Source organism: Cupressus sempervirens, chromosome 5 (genome assembly GCF_028749045.1).
Source record: "Cupressus sempervirens isolate cs-2001-9-10 chromosome 5, ASM2874904v1, whole genome shotgun sequence".
In the NCBI taxonomy this organism is placed as follows: domain Eukaryota; kingdom Viridiplantae; phylum Streptophyta; class Pinopsida; order Cupressales; family Cupressaceae; genus Cupressus; species Cupressus sempervirens.
Genome location: NC_143122.1, coordinates 890,121,336 through 890,146,519, shown reverse-complemented (window position 1 = coordinate 890,146,519; position 25,184 = coordinate 890,121,336). Strand labels below are relative to the sequence as shown.

The 25,184-nt window shown below is 34.5% G+C and overlaps 1 protein-coding gene across 1 annotated transcript in view; it reads right to left on the bottom strand.

Annotated features, from left to right (window-relative positions):
• Nucleotides 1-23,076, bottom strand: part of LOC149558781 (U3 snoRNP-associated protein-like EMB2271) — a 42,347-nt gene extending 19,271 nt beyond the window's left edge. The window contains exons 1-6 of the mRNA XM_089832848.1: nucleotides 22,539-23,076; nucleotides 16,678-17,002; nucleotides 16,366-16,590; nucleotides 15,515-15,773; nucleotides 14,222-14,400; nucleotides 6,369-6,434 (exon numbers count right to left, since the gene is read on the bottom strand). Of these exons, the coding sequence (XP_089688974.1) occupies nucleotides 6,369-6,434; nucleotides 14,222-14,400; nucleotides 15,515-15,773; nucleotides 16,366-16,590; nucleotides 16,678-17,002; nucleotides 22,539-22,996 (1,512 nt within the window). The 5' untranslated portion in view covers nucleotides 22,997-23,076. The remainder of the gene's footprint in view (nucleotides 1-6,368; nucleotides 6,435-14,221; nucleotides 14,401-15,514; nucleotides 15,774-16,365; nucleotides 16,591-16,677; nucleotides 17,003-22,538) is intronic.
• Between the last annotated feature and the right edge of the window lie 2,108 nt (nucleotides 23,077-25,184).

Here is a 25,184-nt window from a genome sequence, read left to right as displayed (position 1 = left end):
AAAAATTTGCCGTCCTGAAAACCCATCCTGCCATCGAACACCGTCCCTGTACAGGAAACTTGGGGGAACATAGTATAAATCATATGTTCTTTGCATGTCCTATTGTAATGAAGGATATTATCGGAGATCAATAGAAACCTCCTTAGTTGTTTCCTCAATATATTATTCGTGCACAATTCAAATGTTGCAGGGGCATTGGTCAAGCCAAAGGGTAGGACCAAAAATTCAAGTGTCCAACCTAAAAGTCGTCTTGGGAATATCTTCTTTTCTCATTTTTATTTGATGGTACCTAGACCTTAAATCGATCTTGGAAAAATATTTTGATTTGTGTAATTCATTAATTAATCTATTAATTCTTGGGATAAAGTAGGGGAGTTTTTCTTGTCTTTTTGTTTTAACACCCTTTTATTTATGCACATCTTCATAGTGCCATTGACTTTCTCAACTAGCACCAGGATGGATGCAAAAGGTTCAAATCCTCTCTTTGGGGGTAGTCCTAGAGGAATATCACCAAATACCTTCCTATGTTCTTTTTACATGGGTTGGATATCAATGTGAACTATCTTCCCTTGGGAAAAAGTCTTGTTAATAGTCATACATTGCACAAACCATGTTAATAGTCCCTCACTGGATTTGCGACATGGTTTAACAACCTCATGTGTCTTCAATAAGTCTAGTAGTTTGTATCAGGCATTGACAAGTCGATCACTTGGTGCAACGACACCCCTAGCAGTTAACAAGTGATATCAGAACTTGGTCACAAGTTTGAATCCTTGCAGGTCGCAATGAGCAATGTTGGGAGGGGGATTACTAGCAATTGCATGCATGTGCTTGCAACGATAATTTGATAGGTGCTCAATAATAAAATTATTTTTTAAAACACAATCTTACGTGAACAAATTAGATTATTAATAATTTTTAATTTAAATAACATAACATTTTACTAAAATCTTTTAAATAGATAAATAATTATTATTTATTTAAATTCAATTTATCAAATATGAAGGCAAGAGCCTACAACATAACGGTAAATTGTGAGCCTCTTAATTGGGAGGTTTTGGGTTCAAATCTACTCAAGCTTAACTAATAATAAAAAATCTTTAACCACAAATAATAATAATTAACCGATAAATTTTTTGTAATCAAATATGAAAAAAAATTAAAATTAAAAAAAATCAAAAAATCTATTATGAAAAATTAATAAGAGAAATAAAAAAATAATAATATGAAAAACTAACATCTCTAACAAATATTCTATTGACTAAATAAAATATAGAAACTAAAAAAACTACACTAATATAAATATAATTTAAAAACTAAAATCAAAATCAATTTTAAAAATCAAAAGCTAAATAAATAGAGATCACAACATGAGCTAATGTGGAGATCACAAGTAATTATTTTTAAAATAAATAGGAAAAGAAAAACAATAGTTAAAAATGGAGATTTAAAATATAATCTTCTGTGAACAAATTAGATTATTAATAATTTTCAATTTAAATAACATAATATTTATTAAAAATCTTTTAAATAGATTAATAAATATTATTTATTTAAATTCAATTTATCAAATATGAAAAAAAATCATTTAAAAAAACCCCTTCAAAAAATCTATTATGAAAAATTAATAAAAGGAATACAAAAAAATAATATGAAAAAATAGCAACATCTCTAACAAATATTTTATTGACTAAATAAATTATAGAAACTTAAAAATAATATTTAAAGAAAAAAATAAACTAATATAAAAAATAATATTTAAAGAAAAAAAAAACTAATATAAAAAACAAAATAAAATAATTTAAAAGCTAAAACCGAAATCAATTTTGAAAATCAAAAGTTAAATACATAGAGATCACAACATGAGCTAATGTGAGATCACAAGTAATTTTTTTAAAAAAATATATAGAAAAAGAAAAATGATATTTAAAAGTGGATACAACAACTAATAGATATCTAAACAAGAGTAAAAAGTGGAGTGAGATAAAAACTGGTCGGTAAATAATTAACGGGAAATATCTACAATTTTTCGGCTAAACTGACAACTTTTTAGTCAAAAATTTAATTTCTAGGAACAAAGTTCCCACAAATAGCCTATCAGCTAAATTAGCAATAGGCCAACATCCCTCATTGGATTCGCGACATGGTTTGACTGACTTATGTGTCTTTTATAAGTCGAGTGGTTGTATCAGGTATACACAGGTCGATCTTTTGGTACAACCCTAGTGGTTAACAAACCACTCTTCTTCCTTTGAGATGAGACTACTTTTGGTAACTACTACTCCATTATGTTGGAAACAAATCTCCAAATTTGGAAGGTCAAAAATGAAACATCCCAAGGAGTGTATCCGAGTACCCAATCTGTCATTGGCATCTAATGTTACACAGAAATCCTCTTTGATGGGGTGTTTTCCTGGGGTAATTTCTAGTCAGGGAATTATCTTGGTAAGTTGACCCATTGTAAAATCATTGAAGTCCTTATCTCCAATTTCAATTTTGCAACTAAATCTTTATTGATCAGGTTGTAGAATGCCCCACTATCCAAGATCTGGAGGCTTGTGAGATGGTGGCTAAGTTCCCATGATCTTCCCTTCTTCACCCCATCTTCATTTGCTAGGGTCTTCTTTCCCTCCTTTCTATGTTACTTTGCCAGATAATGCTTCCATATAGCATGCTTGACTTTCCTTTCCACACATGTGCCTAGTATCGATTCTTATTGGTAGCTAAACACAAATTTTGATCTTCTCATTGTCTTTTACAAATGTATCCTACTTCCCTTTCTTCCTTGCACTTAAAACACAATTTGTTTTTCATAGACTCTTTCCTTTCTTTGTAAGGCATCAATGTTTTTTCCATTTGTCTTTATAAAAACTAAAAGGTTTAGGAGATTTTGAGTCTTTGTATGGTTCTTGTCCTTTGTAAGCATGATGACTACATTAAGTTCTTTTTGAATAGCATAGTTAACAGGTGTAGGCTTAAGTGCACTTACCAAGCTCCGAATACAATCTTTTAACTTTGGACAAATAGCTAGGTCAGTCTTCTATGAGATACTTTTGGTACTATTATCAAAAGGCACAAAGAAGGGTTGTGACCCAATTCTTATGAAAGGAGGTGACTCTTTCACCAATGAAGTATAAATGAGAAATTGTTTCAAGCATTCAATGTTCGATCATTAGAACAAAATAAAATAATTTAAAAGCTAAAACCAAAATCAATTTTGAGAATCAAAAATTAAATAAATAGAGATCACAACATGAACTAATATGAGATCACAAGTAATAGTTTTTTTAAAAAAATATATAGAAAAAGAAAAACAATATTTAAAAGTGGATATAACAACTAATAAATATCAAAACAAGAGTTAAAAGTGGAGTGAGATAAAAACTGGTCGATAATAATTAATGGGAAAGATTTACAATTTTTCGGCCAAACTGACAACTTTTTCGTCAAAAATTTAATTTCTGGGAACAAAGTTCCTACAAATAGCCTATCGGCTAAATTAGCAATAGGCCAACATCCCTCACTGGATTCGCAACATGGTTTAACTGACTCATGTGTCTTCTATAAGTCTAGTGGTTGTATCGGGTATTCGCAGGTCGACCTTTTGGTACAACCCTAGTGGTTAAAAAACCACTCTTCTTCATTTCAGATGAGACTACTTTTGGTGATCTATCAAGTAACCCTCTCAAAGTGACTACTACTCCATTATGTTGGAAAAATATCTCCAAATTTGGAAGGTCAAAAATGAAGCATCCCAAGGAGCGTATCCGAGTACCCAATCTCTCACTGGCATCTAATGTTACACGGAAATCCTCTTCGCTAGGGTGTTTCCCTGGAGTAATTTCTACTCAGGGAATTATCTTGGTAAATTGACCCATTGTAAAACCATTGAAGTCCTTAATCTCCAATTTCAATTTTGCAACTAAGTCTTTGTTGATCAAGTTGTAGAATGCCCCACTACCCAAGATCTGGAGGCTTGTGAGATGGTGGCTAAGTTCCCATGATCTTCCCTTCTTCACCCCATCTTCATTTGCTAGGGTTTTCTTTCCCTCCTTTCTATACTACTTTGCCAAATAATGCTTCCATACAGCATGCTCGACTTTCCTTTCCACACGTGCCTAGTATCAATTGTTATTGGTAGCTAAAATACAAATTTTGGTCTTCGCATTGTCTTTTACAAATATATCCTATTCCCTTTCTTCCTTGCACTTAAAACACAATTTGTTTTTCATAGACTCTTTCCTTTCTTTGTAAGGCATCAATGGTTTTTTCATTTGTCTTTATAAAAACTAAAAGGCTTAGGAGATTTTGAGTCTTTGTACAGTTCTTGTCCTTCGTAAGCATGATGACTACATTAAGTTCTTTTTGAATTGCATCGTTAACAGGTGTAGGGTTGAGTGCACTTACCAAGCCCCAAATACAATCTTCTAACCTTGGATAAATAGCTAGGTCAGTTTTCTATTAGATACTTTTGGTACTATTATCAAAAGGCACAAAGAAGGGTTGTGACCCAATTCTTATGAAAGGAGGTGACTCTTTCACCAATGAAGTATAAATGAGAAATCGTTTCAAGCATTCAATGTTCAATCATCACTCCAAAATCCAACAAAACAAATCCTCCATTCATCCATCAATCAACAATCCCTAAAGAAATCAAGCAAACAAACAATCAGTTAGGTCAATCAAATCATCATCAATCATCACTTCATCTTGTGAATAAGATAAAAACAATCCAGCAATCAACCATCACTTTACTAAATCAACAATCTTAGATCATCATCCACCAATACCTCAAATCAACAAATCAAAGGAATTCATTCAATCAATCATCACAGACATCAATTTGGAAATACAAATAGAGAGCAGCAACTTGTGTGTGTGCGTGCGTGCATAGGGGTGTGTGAGTGTGTGTGTGTGTACTTGTTACATCTGTTTGAGAATAAATCTATTAATTCATCAAGAGATATTTTGCTGGCAATGATAAAGAAATTTCCTTTAGGAACATATTTTGAAGTTCATGAGACCCAAGCATGCCCACCAAGATGACTGTTATGCTTGTAGGCCAGAGGCATTAAGTGCCCCTAAGTTTGAGGCCCCATCAAGTATGCCACTCTAAGATGGTTGGAGCCATTCTCATGGGTTGAGGCGAGTTGCATGCCCCCAAGTCAGAACAAGGACAACAACCTCCAGGGTGGACTGAGGGATGGAGGAGACCTTACGCTTGTCATACATATGGACCAAGGGCATTGAGTGCCCTTGGGCTTGAGAGTCTTATCAAGTAGGCCACCTGGGATGGATGGATGTGAGCTCCGCGCATGCTCTCAGAATACAAAAACAATTATCCTTGGGATTGCAGTATGCAAGCTATTCCTAATACATTCCTAATATGATTAAATATTGGAATATAATTGCTCAAAATGAAATTGATGTGGAATTAGATATTAATATGGATTTATGTAATTAAAAAGCTATTATGGATTATTAATATTTATTGTAGTAATATAAGTTTCTAGTGACTATTGACAAGTGCAGATCCTAAACCAAAAATAATTCCAATTAGGATCTTTAGAGTGGGCAACTTTATTACAAGTTTATGTCACTGAGCATTATGCATTCTCATCTTGAAGTTGATTTTTTATTTTTGGGCTTAATCCAAGTAAATCCCAAAAGGGACAGACATCACATGTTCACCTAAACGTGTAGGTCGACTTGCATTTACCTTGGATATCTGCATGTCCATAAGATATCTAGTGTTGCTGTTGCTCAAGAAAGGTATAAAAATGGTCCAACATTGCATTCAAAATTTTAATCAATTGAGAAAGGTTCATAAAAATACCAAATAACAAGTTGTGCAAACAATTATGAATTTGTGTTCACAAAAAAGGTTATTTATCATTCACGGTCGTCCAATACTTGAGCTTAATGAAATGGTAAATCAAGATACAAGGTATATGGGTACGTGAATCTTTATCAGAAAAGAAACCTTGAGCTAGGGAGATAGAGGCATGATGCACATTTAATCTAGCAATTAAACAAATAGACTACCCCTTATAAATCAATGTTTCAGCAGTAGGAGAATAGGAAGTATTAAGTGCAACCACATAAATGCAAGACCACGTTTATCATTAAAGAAGAATTCTCCTACCAAAAAAATGCAATGTCAATGCATGTATGTTAGAAATTTTGGCATTCTTCTAGATTGTTGAATATTAGAAGTTAGAACAAAAACAGACAAGAATTCAACCTTGAGCTGTTGTTGCCCACCATAGAAACAACAAATAAAAACCTTCAATATAAGCTGAAAATAAAAAATACAATGGTTTTGAATCATACTGAACTCAGATTGCGTATAAAAATAAAAAGCGTACCTGCCCAACTCCAGCAATAAGAAATCGTCCAGACTGTGCAAACGTAAGTGAATTAACAAATCCGGTCTGTTTTCCACATAGCACAACAAGGCATCTATTCAGATAACTAACATAACATGAACATAGGCTTAATATTTGAAACAAAATAAAGTATAGCCTCAGAGCATATGAAATGCACAAAACAAGAAATATAGCATAAAACATAATACTAATGGAATCGTGATTGTGTACCAGCCTGAAGACCCAAAAATTTAAAATAAGAATATAATTAAATATCAATCTGAGAGAGAGAGAGAGAGAGAGAGAGAGAGAGAGAGAGAGAGAGAGAGAGAGATAAAAAGACGATGGAGCGGAAAAATGCAGAGAAATGACAAAAAGATTGGGAACACAAAAAAATGGAGCAATAAAGCAGAATAATATATCAATTGAAGGAAAGTCTCAGGAGGCAAGAAGAGGAAGGGCAAGAGGTGAAAGTCCAAAATCTGCAAAAGGCTTCTTCCAAGTTGAGTGTGAATCAAAGATTCAAAAAAAATCAATAAGGGACACCTTGGCTAATGGATCGAGCTGGATTTTACATCAAGGATTAGGAGCCAAACTTTGACCCTTCTAACCACAATGTTTTGAATACACAATTGTGGATTAGAATGTATAACCAAACTCTAAAACTGGAGCTCTTTGCTCCTGGTAGGACTAGACAATTACCTATACACTTTCATAATGGCTGATAAAATAAAATCATGGTTATATGTGCACATTTGTGCCTTCCTAAACCTACCACACAATGCCATATTCAATTGGAATCCGGACCTAAGAAAGGAGCTGAATACAAAAGGATGAAGTCAAGGGTTGTCAGAGTTCTACCCTAACTGCTCAAAATGTGGTCAAATCAAAGAGAATTGCTAAAGAATTCAAAACAACTGCTAGCCTTGGAAGAACCGAGTCTCTCGAGAAATAAGAAACAAAATCAAACCCCAAAACCTGGCAATAATTAGGTAGAAATGGAGATTTGCAAATAATATTGCATACAAATCATACTTTGTTAGGGGGATATTTGGATATATAAGGACAATCTACCTTTGATATCACCTTGAATCTTTTTGGAGGTGCAAAAAAAGTAGGGGAATATTCACCCCTAGGGAGAAATGAGAAAAGGACAAGGAATCGATCAGCAAACAGCCCACCCAATTCCAAATGAAAGATAAGCGGATGCAATACAAGGAGAAGAATAGGAACAAGTGCAACAAGAGATCCTCAATTATCAAACATGAAATCACTTGGAAAGAATGACACTAGTGATGAGTAAAATTAGTAGTATTACCTATATCTTTGCTCAAATTGAATATTTTTCTTGATCAAATGTATATGGCCCAACTATATGCACTAATAAAAAGAGTTCGGGAACAAATTATCATCTTTATTGATACCATTCATGTAATGTCCCCTTTCAGAACTAATATTATATCAAATCGAATATTTTTCCACAATTAAAAAAGGATTCGAGAAAATAATTATCATATTTATTGATACTATTCACGTGATGTCCTTTTTCAGAACCAACTTATAGTTTGCTCTGAATTCACAAATCCAAAATGAAGCAAGAGCAAAAATGCAGTTAGAGTTGTAATTCTTAGCAGTTAGAGTCGCAATTCTTACTTAAATAAGATGAAATAAGTTGTATGAATACCGAAAGTCCAATTTTTCATATCAGCTTGATCTCTTAAATCAATCTCCTTTATCAAATGTTATTCTTCTACTCAGTCTACTCTCAAAATCTGCATAACACTCTTTTACTGTTATTCCTCCATTTTGGCTTGGAATGATAACTCTTGTATACTTTATTGGTAAAAGGGTCACCACATTTCATTAGAATTGAGTCAACACTTATCAATGCTGCCTTTGAGAATAATATAATATTCCCCAAATTGCTCTCCCTAAATGTCCTCAAATGAAACACTTGCCCCTTCATATCTTGCAATGTGAGCTTGAACCACACCTCTTCATCGTGGCTCCCTTTGCAAAGGTTTACCCCTCTTTGGATGGGACAACCTTTAATAATTATGCCTTTGGAAAGAGTCACAACCCTTGAAAATTGGCCCTCTTTCAAAGAGTAACAAACCTACAAAATCACCATGTTTTCAAAGAGTCACAACCCTTCAAGACTTTTGACCTTTGAAGGAATCACTTCCTTATTTTCTTCTCATTTCTATTTATCCTCTTCAATTAATCTTCCTTGCTTCACACCTTCCATTTTATACTCTCTCCCCCTTTCAAATGAAGTTCTCCTCCCACTATATATCACATGTTTGATCGAGTTGCACCTTTTCATTTCATGCCTTTTGACCCTTCACCAACTTAACTAAAATTAATTATATTATATATTAATATTTATTTTATTACTTTATATTTTATTTTTATCCTTTTATATTTTGATTTAATTATGTTAAATCCTATTTCAAAAAGGGGACATTACATGCCCTTCCCAAATTTGCTCATCCTCAAGCAATGATTAAATGATCATGGAATCTCATCCATATCCACCTTCCACTGCACAATTATTATCATATGTGTTCTCTCCCTTATTTTGAAAGTGAATTATGATCAATAGTAGAAACTTGACAAAGCTTGAGAGAATTTTTTCTCTCTTCTTCTAGAAAAAAGATCAAGCCCATCTCATAATGGTGTCAATTGAATTTGCAAATGCCAATGTTCGCATGATAGCATACCACAAATTCATATCTTTTTGTTCACTCTTAGTTATTCTCTTCTTCTAGATCAACTAAAAACATAAAGCAAAGCATGGATCGTACACTTGAAAACATGATGCATACACATGAATGCGTGAAGACATGGAGCATTCACAAAGAAAACAAGTGAATATATCGAAACAGAAAGCATAACATTAAAACACAAAACATACACATAAAAAAAATGGAGGGAACACATGAATATAATGTAGCCAAAGTTAACTTGGTCCACAAAATAGGTAGGAAAGTCCAACCAAGACTAGAACCATCTCTTAGGGTAATCAATTCACCACTTAGGCCACATGAGGCAATAACATAAAATCGGGACCAAAACCATCCCTTGGGGTAATCAATTCATCATTTGGCCCACAGGAGGCAAGGACGCCCAACCAGAACCAAATCCATCCCTTAGGGTAATTAATTTATCATTTAAGTTTTTAACCCACAAGAGGCAAGAATATTCAATCAAGACTAGATCCATCTTGTAATGTCCCTATCATAGATCACCACAAGTTGCAAAGAACATTAGCCTATCAATTAATATAACAACCCTTCATCATTTATGCCCTTTAAAAGAGTCACAACCCTTCATAATTGACCTCTTTGAAAGAGTCACAAGCCTTCGTAATTAGTACCTTTTCAAAGCGTCCCAACCCTTCAAAACTTTTGCCCTTTGAAGGAGTCACATCCTTATCTTTTAATTTCCTCTTTTTTCTTCTATTAATTCTTCCTTTCTTCATACCTTTCCCTTTTTACTCCTTTCTCTCCCCTTTATAATGAAGTTCTCTTCTCTATTTATATATGTCATGTTTGAAGGAGTCACGACTTTTCATTTAATGCCTTTTGAACCTTTATTGACTTAATTTTGTATTGTTATATTTTAATATTATTAAATTTTTATATATAAATTATTTTTGATTCTCTTATAATTTTATTTTATTATTACTTATTATTAGGTCCTATTTCAAAAAGGGGACATTAGAATTCAACAAAAATATATTATTAATGAGATAATTTAGCGGTTGTTAAGAAGGTGAAGCAATCATAACTGGACTTTATATTATTTGTAAATGGAGCAAGTTTACCAAACACTAAACTAAAAGACGCACCCTTAACTTGGATAAATCGTCATTTGAGTTTTTTTAATATAACTAAAGATACTAGATCAGTAGCAACTGGAAATCTTTCCCACTTGTGCATAAAGTATGCTTGTTATTCTTGGATCTGACCACTTCTCAATTTAGCTACTACACAAAGAAGATCAAAACCTAGATCAATGCCCGTTTGAATTAGAAAATAAGTGGTTCAAAGATCCAAATTTCAATTCCAGTATGGAATAACAACGAGCTGACGCTAAGTCACAAGGTTCTAATTTGGGTTTGTAATAATAAAACTAAGATTATGCAAGGGTACAAATTTGAAAAAACAAAATCAACATTACAATCGCCTTATATAAATTTAATTATTTTGAAGTAATATATCCACAAAATTATCAAAATAGTTTAACATTACCTATAAGAGTTTCTGGATTAAATTGTGTCGAATAATTTTGCATCAATGTTCCAAATCACACTCAATTATCCATCATCAAGATGAAAATAAGAAAGCATAAGAAAAATAGGATAAAGTTACAAACCTAAACAAGTGAAATAGAGTGGGAGAGGTGGAAAAATACAATTGTAGAGAACTTGTGATGCAGGAGCATCCTGGGTTTCTTTATAATCCTGCACATTAGTTCATTCTGCCTAGTTCCAATTGGGCCGACTTCGCTCACATTTAATTTTGGTATAGTCAAATTATATTTGATGAGGGCCGACTTGTGGTTTCTCCATGTTCTAGAATTATCCGTAAGCCATTTTGGCAAGTATAAGTAGGGTGTTTAGGTTTAGGGTTAAGGTAGACTTTTGGGGAGAGTTCAATAGAAAAGAGATATGTGGATTTAAAAAGCTGATTTGAAGATCTGGAAGTTGTACATTTGTAATTGGTCGTAACCCAAAAGGCCTTATAGCTGGGCATGTATGCTGAATATTTGATGAATCAATAAATATATCCTTGTTCTCCCTCTCCTTGGTGCTGTTCCTCGTGTTTGCTTTCGTTGTGTTAACTCTTGTAGGGTGGTTTTGATAGCTGGGTGTGCCTTTGGCCCTAGTTATTCATCCCTTGCCTGCATCAGTTGGTATCAGAGCCCGAAGTTCATCCTTGTGGAGATTGGATCGTGTAGAACCCTGATTTGGATCTGGTTGTAGGGTGGCAGATCTGTGGATTTGACCTATAACTTGCAGAGGGTTACGATCTTGCAGGAACCTAATTTGTAAAGATGGTTCGTGGTAGAGGAAATAATGTTGATAACGCTATATTGGATCAGTTAAGACAAATTGCACCCAGATTAGATGATGTGGAGATAGCCCAGAGGAGAGGAGCGCATCTTGAAGATGTAAGTGATGATGAAGCAGCAACACCAGACCATAATCCAGAACCTGAAGAAGATCGAGATGAGGAAAGATTGTTGCGATTATTGACTAGGGCAAATTCAAAGCCTGCTGTAGAAGTTGTCCCTTATGATGGGAAATTGGATACAAATACTGTGCTAGATTGGATCTCTGATATGGAGAAGTTCTTTTGGTATGAAAACACTCCTAATAACAGAAAGGTGAAGATTGCAGTCACTAGGCTGAAAGGTCATGCATCATTATGGTGGGAGCACTTGCAAACTAATAGAAAAAGGAGAGGAAAGGAGAAGATAAGAACTTGGCCAAAGATGGTGAACAAGGTAAAGAACAAATCCCTTTCTACTGATTACCAAGTTAGCTTATTGAGAAAGATGCAAAATTTGAAACAAAGGGACATGACTGTGGAAGAATATACCGAGGAATTCTATAGATTGGACATCAGATCTGGACATGTGGATGATGATGTTGAGAAAATTGCAAGGTACATTAATGGATTGAGACTCTGTATCATATGAAAAGTTCTAGTAACACTATGAGGTGTTCAAGTCATTTCAGATTGACAGGTCTAGAAAATGTGTAACTGCTATTGAAAACATCCCCAAATCCATCATAAGCCTCCATGCATGATACAAGTATTATGGTGAATGGTCATATCCCCCCCATAATATTGATGTAGCCCCTCTATCATATGGTGTGATAGTGAACATTGTTCCAAATATGCAGATTTTTCCAAATTTGACTTTATGATAGATATATTCTAGAAGTGTTTAATGATATTTGTCTCTTCTGAAGATGAACATGATTGTTACCATCCCTATTAACAAAACATTGTTCAACTGGATCACGTATTTCCTATCTCAGCTACCGCTGTGATGAACCCTTCCTTTTGGTAAGTTTTCTCTCAATTTGTTTAGGGTGATAATATAATTATCTTATTTTGACAATAGACGTTACACTCTTACACTCTTACTCATTGAATCAACATTCCCATTTCATACTTCCTTATCACTAAAATTATGTTATCAATTTCTTATACAACTGGAGACCATATTTTTTTTATGATGACATTTCCAAACCATTTTCTTCACAATAATCAATGTCCTCAAATATGATTGCTGTCTAGTTCGATCTTGGTTATTGACTTATCATAGATTGGGATGATACAATTGCAGTCTTTAATAGTGCCTTGTGTTAATTTGGATCAGTTTGGATTTTTCATTAAACTCCTCAACTAAGTAAGAAATGGACCGACTTCCTATGAGACCCCCATCATTGTTTGTTTATATGTGGCAAAAATACTGACCGTATGTTCTAAGTGATGAATCGATTCCCTTTTCTCCAATTCGGTGATTATATCAATAATAAGCATCACAAAATTCTTCTGTGTCTTCACCTTTCAGCAAATACCCAAAATAGTTGATTTAATATTATTCCTTGGGTCGATACTTATGCTTTGTTAGCATGTTATTTGTATATAATAATCATCAGTAGTTTCTGACATATGCTGAATAGACACAAAGTCTGAATCTTCATTCGTACCATTGACTATGTATTCTTCCATGTGTATTCCCTGGTTGGATATTCATTGTCTGATTATATTCCAATCATATTAAATATTATTCGATTTATAAATTGTAATCCCTCTTTTTCCATCATAGTCATCTGCGACTAATGAATTTACCCTAGAGTTGAATTTCTGTCTGATAGCTGAAAGAGAAACTGAGATTTTTTATGATATATAATTGTGAGGTTCTATACTGGTCGCTGATTCTGACTGGACCTAACTTATGTGATTCCTTCCTTCTTGATTATTTCTATCAATCATTTTTATTAATTGATTGAGGTGTCATCCTAAGCTATAGAAAACTGGATAATATATATTGATGTCTGAATTGAGTCTAATCATTGATGCTTATAGTACCAACACTTCCAATAGAGAATATTGCTGGAGCATTCGAATGAATCTCTGAGATAACTTCTATTAATATTCATCTTCCTTTACAATTCAGCAATGGTAGGTTTTTGTGTGAAGAGAATTTTGTTCAATTCTAGTTTTTGCACTATGTATTTAAAATATGGTCTGTAGAACAAGTCTTCAAATGATAGTAGACCTGATTCTCTTCCATAGTGTGGATGCTCAATAATAGGTATCAATGTAAGTCTTGTTTGATGAGTCAATCCTTATATTCCATTGACTCGAGTATACGTGGTAGTAGGTTAATTGTGATACCTTATCTTCTTTCATTCCCATAGCTGAGATGAAGTTTGTTTTTCCGGCAGATACCTTCCATTTTTGTTGTTTGATAATCCTCTATGCACTATACATATATAATCTTTATTATATCAACATTGTATCTTATGATTAAATCAATCCGACTGTAGCTATAATCTTAACAATATGCACTCAAATGCAAGGAAAGTTTTACATCAGAAGTTAAAAAGGCAGAAAAGCAAGCCCTTAATGTAACATATATTTGCAATATGCAATAGTGCAAGACAATCATCTTTTAATGAGTCTAATTAGATAACCTTAGCATTTAACTTCAGCAATATGAACTTCCCACTAAAAATATGCTCACTGGTGCTATTTAAATTTTAATTAGGCCTTTTCTCATCTGACATTGACTTCAGAATAGAAAAAGGTGATCTCATTTCTTACCAAAGGTATATCATGCACAACTTTAAGGCTTTTATTGCTGTTCTCAATAGCCCACAATCGCACAATTCCATCACCAGCCCCTGATGCAGCAAGATCACTCCCTCTACACACTGCAAGAGCTCCAACCCAGGACTCTACAGAAGAGCTACTTCCCATTTTATGTGTTACGTTACCATTTCCTGCATCCAAGCAAAAAATTCAACACAATGTTTTAAACACATAAACTAGAGAAGAAAAGAAAGAGAAACAAATGAACCAAAACAAAAGCGTGTTAAAAACATAGACATCCAAAAAGCAGTAACAAGGTCCAAACTTGCAGGTCGTGTAATGTCTCCATTTTGGATTTTTTTTACAATGCAATTGGTGTTGGCTTTGCAGGTTAGTGTCAGCCTGATCAGAGGAATAATTTACCAATGAGCTTAGACGGTTTAAAGGAGTCATTAGTACTTTCACATGTTATTTACGACTTCTGGTTGTTAATGTTTTCGAACCAGAATACAGGAATGCGATAACAAATGACACAATAACTTATCCTGAGAAAACCCTCCTACTCAGGGGTGGAAAATCCAGCCCCACAAAATATAGACCCTTTTATAGAAAGCTAAAACAAATACACAGGGCTCTTAAACTTCTGATTATCAATACCAAACAATCGATCAGTCAGTAGTATACGAAGTTCAATCACTTCAACTATGCAGATACAGAATATAAAAGTTCTTCAAATGAGATTAACTAACTCACTCAAATCTGGTTTATCACAGATCACATACATACAAATACAATATCATAAGATGTGCTTGATACAGAAGATTTACTCATATTTCAGACCAGTAAATATCTATGCAGAAAAATGATCAAACACCCAATACTCTCTCTCAACCCAATTTCTCTCCAACTTAACAGTATAATAAAGGCACCAATGATTTATCAATTAATTATATCTCTTTGAATAAATGACATTATTTCTCTTGCAACAAATTTGGCTAGTTACAGGGGTTGTCTTTACAGTCCACTCATCCTTGATTTTTAAAAAAATATCTACCATAGAGATTCCGGAATAGTATAGAGAGAGAGAGAGAGACTTCAAGTTTGAAGAGCTGCAGTTGTGACACTTATTTTGCCTAGCATAATTGCTAATTGCACCTTCCTATGCAAATTAATTCATTTTGTTCAATGTTGTCTTTTTTAACCTTTCTCAATAGATCAATTATTTTTGTTCAATGTTGGCATTTTAATCAAACAGTGGCATGACATTAAACCCAAATTTCCAATTATCATTTACAAATTGCTTACCAATATCATTGCCATCATCAACTTGTGATGATGTCATTTCTTCTGGCTTTTCCTCAGTGCCATGATTCTCTGAGAGATGTTGAATACCCGCATGCCCATGTGCACCTTTTGCAATAAAAACCAGTTTTTTCCGCATCATGCTCCAAAGTTCTATGCTTCCATCATCAGAACCTGATATAAACTCTTCATTGTTGACAAAACAACAACATTCTAAAGATGCTGCAGGTCCTCTAAACACTAACTGTGTCTCCTCAGGAATCTGCACACCAAAGTTAGTCATTGGGGAGAATCTATTAAATAATCAGTAAACCATAACCATCACACAAGCACTCTAAAGAAAAAAGGCCATAAATAGATTTCATCATAAAAGTTGAAGCCACTGAATGGATGGTGATGGGAATTTCTAGTCTATCTGCCTTGAACATCATTAGTAATAAATGATCCATCATTTTATATAATGTCAACAAATAAAATACTAAAACTATACAGGGAAGCTAGAAAAAAGGGGTTAAATATTGTGAAAGATAAAACGAACTTTTCACAACCACGGGAATGCTCCATAATATAGACACTAGATTGGGAGAATGATATGATGAGCTAAGCACCTACACCATAAGATCATTCAGATTTTCTAGACAAGAAGTTTCAAAGCAAATTACAGCAGATCTTGGTATTTGTTTCATGACACACAACACATACTGATAGCAAAAATTTCAGAATACTATCATCAAACACCTCAAAAGAAGTGACATTATTTTTTAATGTAAACTTGAGCTGCTATATAAAAAATTATATATGAAACAGGATATCTCTAAGTGCCTAAATCCTTCCACCAATACATTAAAAGATACCTTCCATAAACGCAATGTGTGATCATGTCCAACAGAAAGAACTCGTTCTTTTCGCAAGCAATCTACCATTAGGATTTCACTTTGATGACCGTAGAGAGTATCCATGTACAATCTGTCTTCTGCACTCCACAATTTGATTGTGTGATCAAATGATCCAGATATGAGTTGCTGTGTACCTTGCCGAAAAGCTAAACAAGACACAGCTCCCCTGTGACCTGGAAAGGCCTGCAGTAAATAGAGAAGATTAAAAATTGAATGATTGCTCTGCCCAGATTAATAATGGATAAGCACTAGAGGTTATGAAATTTGTACTTGAATATGTTCCCGTGTGCGGATATCCCATAGATGAACAAAACGATCTAATCCTCCAGTAGCCATGTACCGGCCATCAGAACTGATAGCCATTGATAGAATATGTTTGCTGCGCTGCTTCCTATTTAAACTTTTTGTAGAGGCTTCCTTGCTGGGCCAGTCATATTTCTCACTTGCACCTATTTCAACATCCCAATGAAAAATAGTACCATCTTTTGATGCTGAGAAACCCTTTGAATCATCTTCTCTTAGAGCTACAGCTGTTACAGACTGCTTGTGTCTTTTAACAACTCGCCACTCTACCTGATTGGAAGGCTTCACAACCCTGTTGAGAATTGACCTTTAGCATTCATTTATTATACGGAACCAAACTAACATACCACAACATATTGTCTTGAATTTCCATTTACTAAATGAATTCTTTTCAAAATTCTGAAGGGCTAATCAATAATTTCCTGTGGCACTTATTAGAGAAATTTGGAATTTGGAATAATTGTCCACTCAATTACTTACTACTTCAAACCATCATACGATGCTATGCATTGAACTCTTTTACAAAACTCAGCACCAACCACACTATCAACATTTCTTTAGCAAAAAAAAAATATTACCAATAGGCTGGATAGCTATTCAAAATTCATGATATAAACATCAAAAAAAGAAACTAAAACAGCTATAAACATTCATGCGTATAGACTTGTTCCTTGAATGAAGTATGCACACATGTAACAGAATCAAACGACTAGGCAGTTCAGTTGAATACAATGCCTTTTCTGGAAGTAGAGAAAAGATAAATGCACCAGCAAGCTATCATAACATCTACGAAAAAATTATCTTTAAATTGTATTTTGTTAATATTTCATTGACAATCAAGTAAAAAAGCAAGTATTTTTAGATTAACAATCTTCTGTTAATATTTCAGATTATCATAACTACTAATTTTAAGTGTTTGAACCATTCTCTGGTGAATGAAACTCAAAAACGTTAAAATAAAAGCCCTGGTCTAAATAAACACAAAGAATCACCTCAAGAAAAAAAGTTCTTATAATAAAAAATTTAAACACAAGAGGTTTGAATCTCCAGGCCATCAAGTTGCTCTTATTTGTCGCATCAATAATAATACACAACTAAACCAATATACAGTTGAGAACTCCAGACACCAATAAAAATAACTAAAAGATCATTGTAATTTGACGGCATACAGTCAACTGTGACTTATTTCTGGTGCAAAAGCTTAAGCATCATTTAGAGTTGGATCCGCACCCAAAAGAAAAATGTGCAGAACTTGTCCCAAAAAGATAATTTCTGCAATGTCCCTAAATTTAAGTTCCACTAAGGCCATAGCTAAAATAAAAAATGTATAGTACTGCAAAAATGCGAAGTACTATAACAAAAATTTAGGTACTATAAAATCATAACTTCAACTTGCAATGTATAAACTTACTGATAACCAAAGCAGAGTATATCATGGTTTAGAGCCCCATAAAAGCATAAATTGTTTGGGGAGTAAATCCACAAACCAGAGGAGTGGGATTTTTAAATCCGCAAACCAGAGGAGTGGAATTTTGGAAAAAATCGACAAAAATCAGATATAGACAAAAAAATGTGAAAAACTCAAGAAAAGCAGTCAAGAACTGCGCTTCTTTTTTAATTAAAGGACATTTCCATAGAATGGATGAAAAGGGACATACATAATGATTCAAAGCACTTGCACAACCTCCTGATATATTTTAAACTTGGAGTACTCAAAGTTTTAACCGTGATATTGTTTGTTTAGAATTCAATCAAGCTATGATTTGAACAACAAAATATGATGTGGCCTTTCTTATTTTTCAAAATCAGAATGAAGCTACGAAAATCTTCATATTCATTTAAGTAGAATTTATTTGTGATATTGCTATCAAGATTCGTCTGTGTAGTTTTTGAGTCAAACTCATTGACCCAAGTTTCATGAGTAGTAGTTTACAATATTCCATCTCACATAAGAATAAATGGAACACTATGCACTCATTACATCCAAGTGGTGCTCACAAACGTGAACCACTAGGACTTCCCAAAAGGTCACTCATCCCAGTACTACTCCAAGCATAAGTGCAATTAACCATGATTGTACCTTAAGAATCATTCTTTAGAAAGCCTCTTAAACTCATCAATTGATAAGTGGGAGATGTTTTCCACAGAAAATCTAATCGTTATATTTACTATCAGGATTCATCTATGTAGTTTTTTAGTCAAACTCATTGACCTAAGTTTCATTAGTGGTTCGCAAGAACCCATCTCTTATGAGATTGAATGGAACAATTAGCATTCATTGCATCTAAGTGATAAAGAGTGAAGCACCAAGACTTCCCAAGTCGTCACCCATCCTAATAGCGGTCTAGCTCAAGTGTGTTTAACAACGAAGTTTCCTCCAAAGTTAATCCCACTTGGCTTGCAACCCCATTTACATAACCTTCAATATGTGTTGTGCCTTATGAACCATTTATTGGAAAGCCCCTTATACAAATCAAATAATAAGTAGGCCATATTTTCCACAACAAGTCAAACTATGATATCTCTATCAAAATTCATCAGTGTAATTTTTGAGTCAAACTCATTGATCCAAGTTTCTTGAGTAATGGTTCTCAAGAATCCATCTCTCATGAGAATGAATGGAACACTTAACACTCATTGAATCTAGGTGATGAGCAGAGGTGAAGCATCGGGACTTTCCAAAACATCACCCATCCTAGTACTATTCCAACTCAAAGTGCACTTAACCACAAAGTTGCCTCCAAGGTTAGGCCCACTTTGTTTGCAACCCCATTCACAAAACCTTCAGCAAGTGTTCTGCCCTATGAAACATTCATTATAAAGCCCCTTAAGCTCATCAAATGATAAGTTGGAGATATTTTCCATAAGTTAAATTTTGATATTGCTAATAATTTTTGAGTTAAACTCGTTGACCCATGTTTTGTGAGTAGTGGTTCACAAGAGCCCATCCCTCATGAAAATGAATGGAGCACTAACCACTCGTTGCATCTAGGTGAAGCTCGTAGAGGTGAAGCATTAGGAATTCTCGAGAGGTCATTCATCCTAGTATTATAGCTTTGACATGCTTAACCATGGAGTTTCGTCCAAGGTTAAGGCTACTTTTCTTGAAACCCTATTTGCAAAACCTTTAACAAGTATTGTGCCTTATGAAGCATTCATTAGGAAGCCCCTTAATCTCATCAATTGATAAGAAGGAAAATTCATTATTTAGAACTCTCTCAAGTTCCTTTCATTATATACACTCAACAAACAATTGTATACAAAGTTGGCATGACATACACATATGTGAAGTGATACATACACGTGTATATAACAAAACAATTCTATATATGTTGAACATAAAGACTGAGCTGCGTGAATTATAAATTTAATTTAAGTTATAAATATTGAGCAATTTCATAAATCATAAGAACTTATATGTCATAATTGACAAGCCTAAAGTGATTTATATAATTATCGACAGGTTCTTTGTTTTCTCTAAAATAGATAGTGAAAAACAATGTTACCCTGCTCTTTTAGATATATTGCAACAAATAAGGAAGCTTTGTTATGATCTTCTTTTGCTTCATATTGCAACAATTTAAATATTTGAAATTCACATAAACAAAATCAATGTTAGAAAAGAAATATTATCAATCAAGTTATACAATATATTCAATGCTGAGAGGAAAAATTTCTTTGTAATTGCCTATCTCTCATGCCACTTCTCGAATCTACAATACTTCGCGACTACGCAAAACTTTCAACCCCACTTTCCCAATTGCATCTTGAACACCACGCATCAATTTTGTAGAGAAACACGTCATATTTTTGCAAGTTTTTCCCATCACAATTGCTATTAGAGTTTTTGCTAGTTTCCCGTAATTATTTTGCTTATCAAATTGTCACTTTTTGCCAATTAATCATCTATTAAATTGCAAAAAAAGTTGAAAGTCGTTGACCAAAAATCCTTGATTTTTGGGAGAATGAATCACTGCACATGCCAACTAATGATTAATCACACATAATCGTGATTTTTTGTCATTTTTTGCTTCTATGCTATTAATATTTATTAATAGACAATAACAATTAATATTTTGAATCTACTTTGTAATATTAATTATAAACTATAAGAGTTTGTTGCTTCTTGTAAAAGGGCAATCTATAATAGTCATAGTTACACCGCCTTTGGGGACAGGGGGACGGCAGAATTGGGGGGCAAGTTCCTAGGACGGGCTTACAGAGGGGCCTCAATTTGGGGACAACGGGGAGACGGTGGCAGGGGACGGGGCGTTGTATATACTATACATACGATACTTAAAATGCTAGTTATGAAAAGATGTATTGCAATAGAAGATATAAACATGTAAAAGTGTCAATACTTGAACATTGCATTGAGTTGGAACATCGAACATTGAAAATAAATAGTCAAATAAGCACATAGTAAACATTGGACATCCCCCCATCCTCAGTGAAGGTGGCAAAAATTGACGGTGTCGCTTGGGATAGGGGGACAAAGTCCCCAAGTACCTGGTGCATCCCCTTCTTCGAGATGTGGGGCAAAAGGGGAGGGACGTGTCTCCATGTTACTATGATAATAGTGCATAATAATTATAGTTTCATAGCCCAAGTCCCTGGTGCATCCCCGTCTCTTCATAGCCTTTGCTCATTATAAATTAGAGGTTGCTGGCATTTGGAACACAAATACCAATCTGGTAGCGCTTAGTACATTTGCAGCGATCCTTCGCGAAAACCAACAAATAATGCTCCTCAACCAAAAGCCAACTACTCTAAAATTATTGGTGTTGTCTATTATGATAATGGTCAAGATAAAGATGTAATCAACACATGCACCATCCTTCATCTCCCCCTTAAAATCCACTATTATCAGATGCATTTTCCTTTTACAAGTCACTTCAATGACTTTGATTGATCAACAACTAAAGGTTTCCATTATTCCATCCATGATATGGATACCTCTACCTCATCCCACAAATTACTTATGGGCTTCAATGGATCCCTTACGAGGTTCATCTTTTGCAATTAGTTGTCACATACCTCAAAACCTAGGCACTTGTACCCTTTTCAATCTTCATTAATTTATCTGAGCATTTTTTGCCAACATGGTGAGAAGAAAATGTTGAAAGTCAATCCCTTTGCATAGATACATCTATGAATGTGATAATTAGCAATCTCTCGAAACTCTTGTAAAATATCATTTCCAGCTATTTGATTTGGTCTCGTGTAAGAACCATGGATTGTTCTTTAAGTGTGGCCAAAAGTGGGCAATTCCTCTACCAAAAGTTCAAGATCAGATGGAGCAAGGGGGCTCATTTGGATTATATATGAGGACCTATTAAGGAGTGAAAGACAAGTCAATATTAAGGAAGAGAACTGCAATCAGCAATGACACAGCAGAAAACTCAGATGAGTTTTCTTTTCAGAATTATTGAGTTGAATGATAATTAAATTTCATCATTTTTTAATATTTAAGATACAATACAGTTTTCAACCTAAATAGGAACTATTGTTCTAGGGCAAAAATAAGAAATGTCCCTAAAGAGAAAACTACACAATATTGCCCATGTAAACTGACACTAGTTCTGTTGCTCCTTGCAATGTCTATCTTGCTTCTTTGAAACGCTGTCGTGCTCAATTTCTACCTTTAGGACTGTCTCTTAACCAAAACAAAAATCAAGTGATTTCATGAACTCCATTGCTCCATGTTCTTATCAAGAAAAAGTTTTCTCGCACGTGATACCTTCAAAATCATCCTCCCAATTATTACCTTAGCCAAAAAGAGAATTTTATCAATCCGATAAATAAATTTAAATGAAGAAGGGAAATACCTCGAAGCAAGAAGACGCTGCACACGGCCGCTCTCTTCGAGCTGCTCCTGCTGAAGAATCTCGGCAACAAGCGAATCCCGTTTACCCCTCCGCCCTTCTTCATCTTCATCTTCTTCGTTTTCCTCATCCTGATCTTTTGTTATTTCCCTAATTTTGTCCAGATAAGCTTTGGCCAACTTAAGTCGCTTATCATCAGCAGTCTCTGTATCTTCCAAGGCGACGTCTTCATCTTCTTCCTCCCCATTTCTGTCAACAAAATCGTCGTCGTCTTCTTCGCTGCTATGAATCTCCTCCCCCTTCCCTCTTTGTCGTTTAAAGGTTTTATCGTTGAAAAATGGGTCATTGCCAATTGCAGGAGTTTTTCTTTTTCTGTTACTTCCTCCTCCTCGTCCTCCTCTTCCTCCTCCTCTGGATACATTGCTCTTATGGCGCTGCTGGTTTTTCTTCATATTAAACATTGTCGGAAATCTTGATCCTTTCAGCTTTAACAATGGCGGCACCTTCCTTCAGAAACTCTGTGACTGCCACTGCATTTTTTCATCGGCTTAAACCTCTGAAAATAAATTTTAGGTTTTGGGGGACTGAATCTTGCCTATGCGACCGAAAAGAATTAAATTGGATGGAAGGAATATTTTTTTTTTATAATTATTTAACATATACTTTTACAAATCTACATAACTATATAAATTTTACAAATTTACATAACTATATAAATATTGGTAGACATATTACAATACTTTTCAGATTAATTTGAAGTTGTTTTCATTTAATTTTTGATAACTAGTTTTAAAAATAGTTTCACATATAAATAAGAAATCTATTGGTTGTAAGTTGAGTATGATCTTCAAGTAGGCCTTCCTTGTGTGTAGAAGGTCATTTTCTATTAATAGCATTTATTTCCTTATCCAACCTTTTTTTCTATAGGGTCTTTATTTCCCAATGGCCAACCATAATCAAAGTGTTCAATGTCTCCAAAAATCGTTGGTGGTCGAACATGCGTCTTTCAAGGAAGCATTACAAGAAACCCTCTCAATCCTAGATGGAGCACGCTTCTACAAGTAGTGATCAACCACATCCACCTCTACCAAGGACTTCAATGGGTGTAAGGAACTACCTACCAACGCTTAAACCTAACCAACAAATGGTCATGGCTATTGATGTAGAAAAATCTAAATTAAAGAGCTCTATTGTATTTCTATCAACCCAGGAACTAACTAATCTGCCTTCTCAAAATTTTTAAAATGAGTGGCTTCATAAAGTGTGGGGAAAAATATTAGTTTTTCACTTTTCATGCTTTCGTATGTTACAGCAAGGATTGTTTTGGGGTTTTCAATAAACAATAATAGCGAAAAGAAAAGTATTAAGACAGTTTTGGAGGATAGGTGCCTATAACTTTTGGGTCATCTCATGGTCTCCATAACCTATACAAGAGGAGATTTTTGCCCTATCCTGCCCTTGGTGGCTCTCTAATGAAAACGTTCCTCCATTTTTGTTCAATATTGTACCTCGTGCTCTTTAACTCATTATAAATGTTATAAGGGTTGATAAAAACTAATTATCTTCTCCTCCATACTAATGCAAGGGTCCTTATATCTCTCAACCCTAGTCTAGACATCGCCAAGGGGGGGGAAATGATTTGGATGATCAATTGGTTTCTTGTTTTGTTACATTCCTTGGAGGAATCAATGTGTGCTTCTTGTGTAGGACAAGACGTATGTGAAGCTCTTGTCCACTAATCAAAAGAAGCTTATTGCTAACCCTAAATCATTAGAGACTTGCAATGGTAATTCTTACCTTAATAATCTTGCCAAGAATACTCCAAATACATAGCCCTTTAAATTTTCTTCTCATACCCCCTCTAAGACATCTTCCATCAAACTTTATGGTCATTTCTAAAAAACTTGACCACCTCAAAGTTGCTTTCTCGAAAAAGGTGAACCTGTCGCTTTGTACACCAGCTAGACTCTCCCTAGGGGTCAAAACCTACTTAAGGCCAACTCTTGAAATTTTGGTTTGAAGCCCTATGATCCTCATCCTAAACACGGGACTAAGAATGCTCAAAAAAATTCTATTGAAAAAATCACAAGGGTCCTTGATCCTATGTTTATTAGTAACAGATCCTCCAAAGGTGAAGGTTCCTCACCCCACAATCCTACCTCCATGGACTAGGCATCTTTGGAAAAACATGTCATTTCACCCTTAGTCCTAGATAAGAATGGTAGCAAGGTTGGAAGTGTCCACAAGGTGACTAAGAACGAATCTAGGATTTTGGGTAGGGTTAAGAATTTAAACAGCGATACTAATATTGTAGTTTCTTGTGATGGCTTGGAAGCCCTTCAAAATATGTATGCTAAAGAGAAAAAGCTCTCTAATTTCTCCCTTGTGATCATCTTGAATCTTCCTCCCCCACCTCCCCTTTGCAAGCATTTCATTTTTGCATTTCCCCTTTATGTCTCTTCTAACCCTGGTACCATTAAGATTCAAGAGGTAGAGCCAAGTGATGCTCCTTAAGAGATGTTTCATGCACTAAAATTAGGTAAAGAAGATATTAATGAGATCATTATTGTTCTCGTAAATGCCACTCAAGATGAACCTAGCATTTTTATTTTTAATGCTCTAAAAAAGAAGGGGAGGGAAAGGATCAAA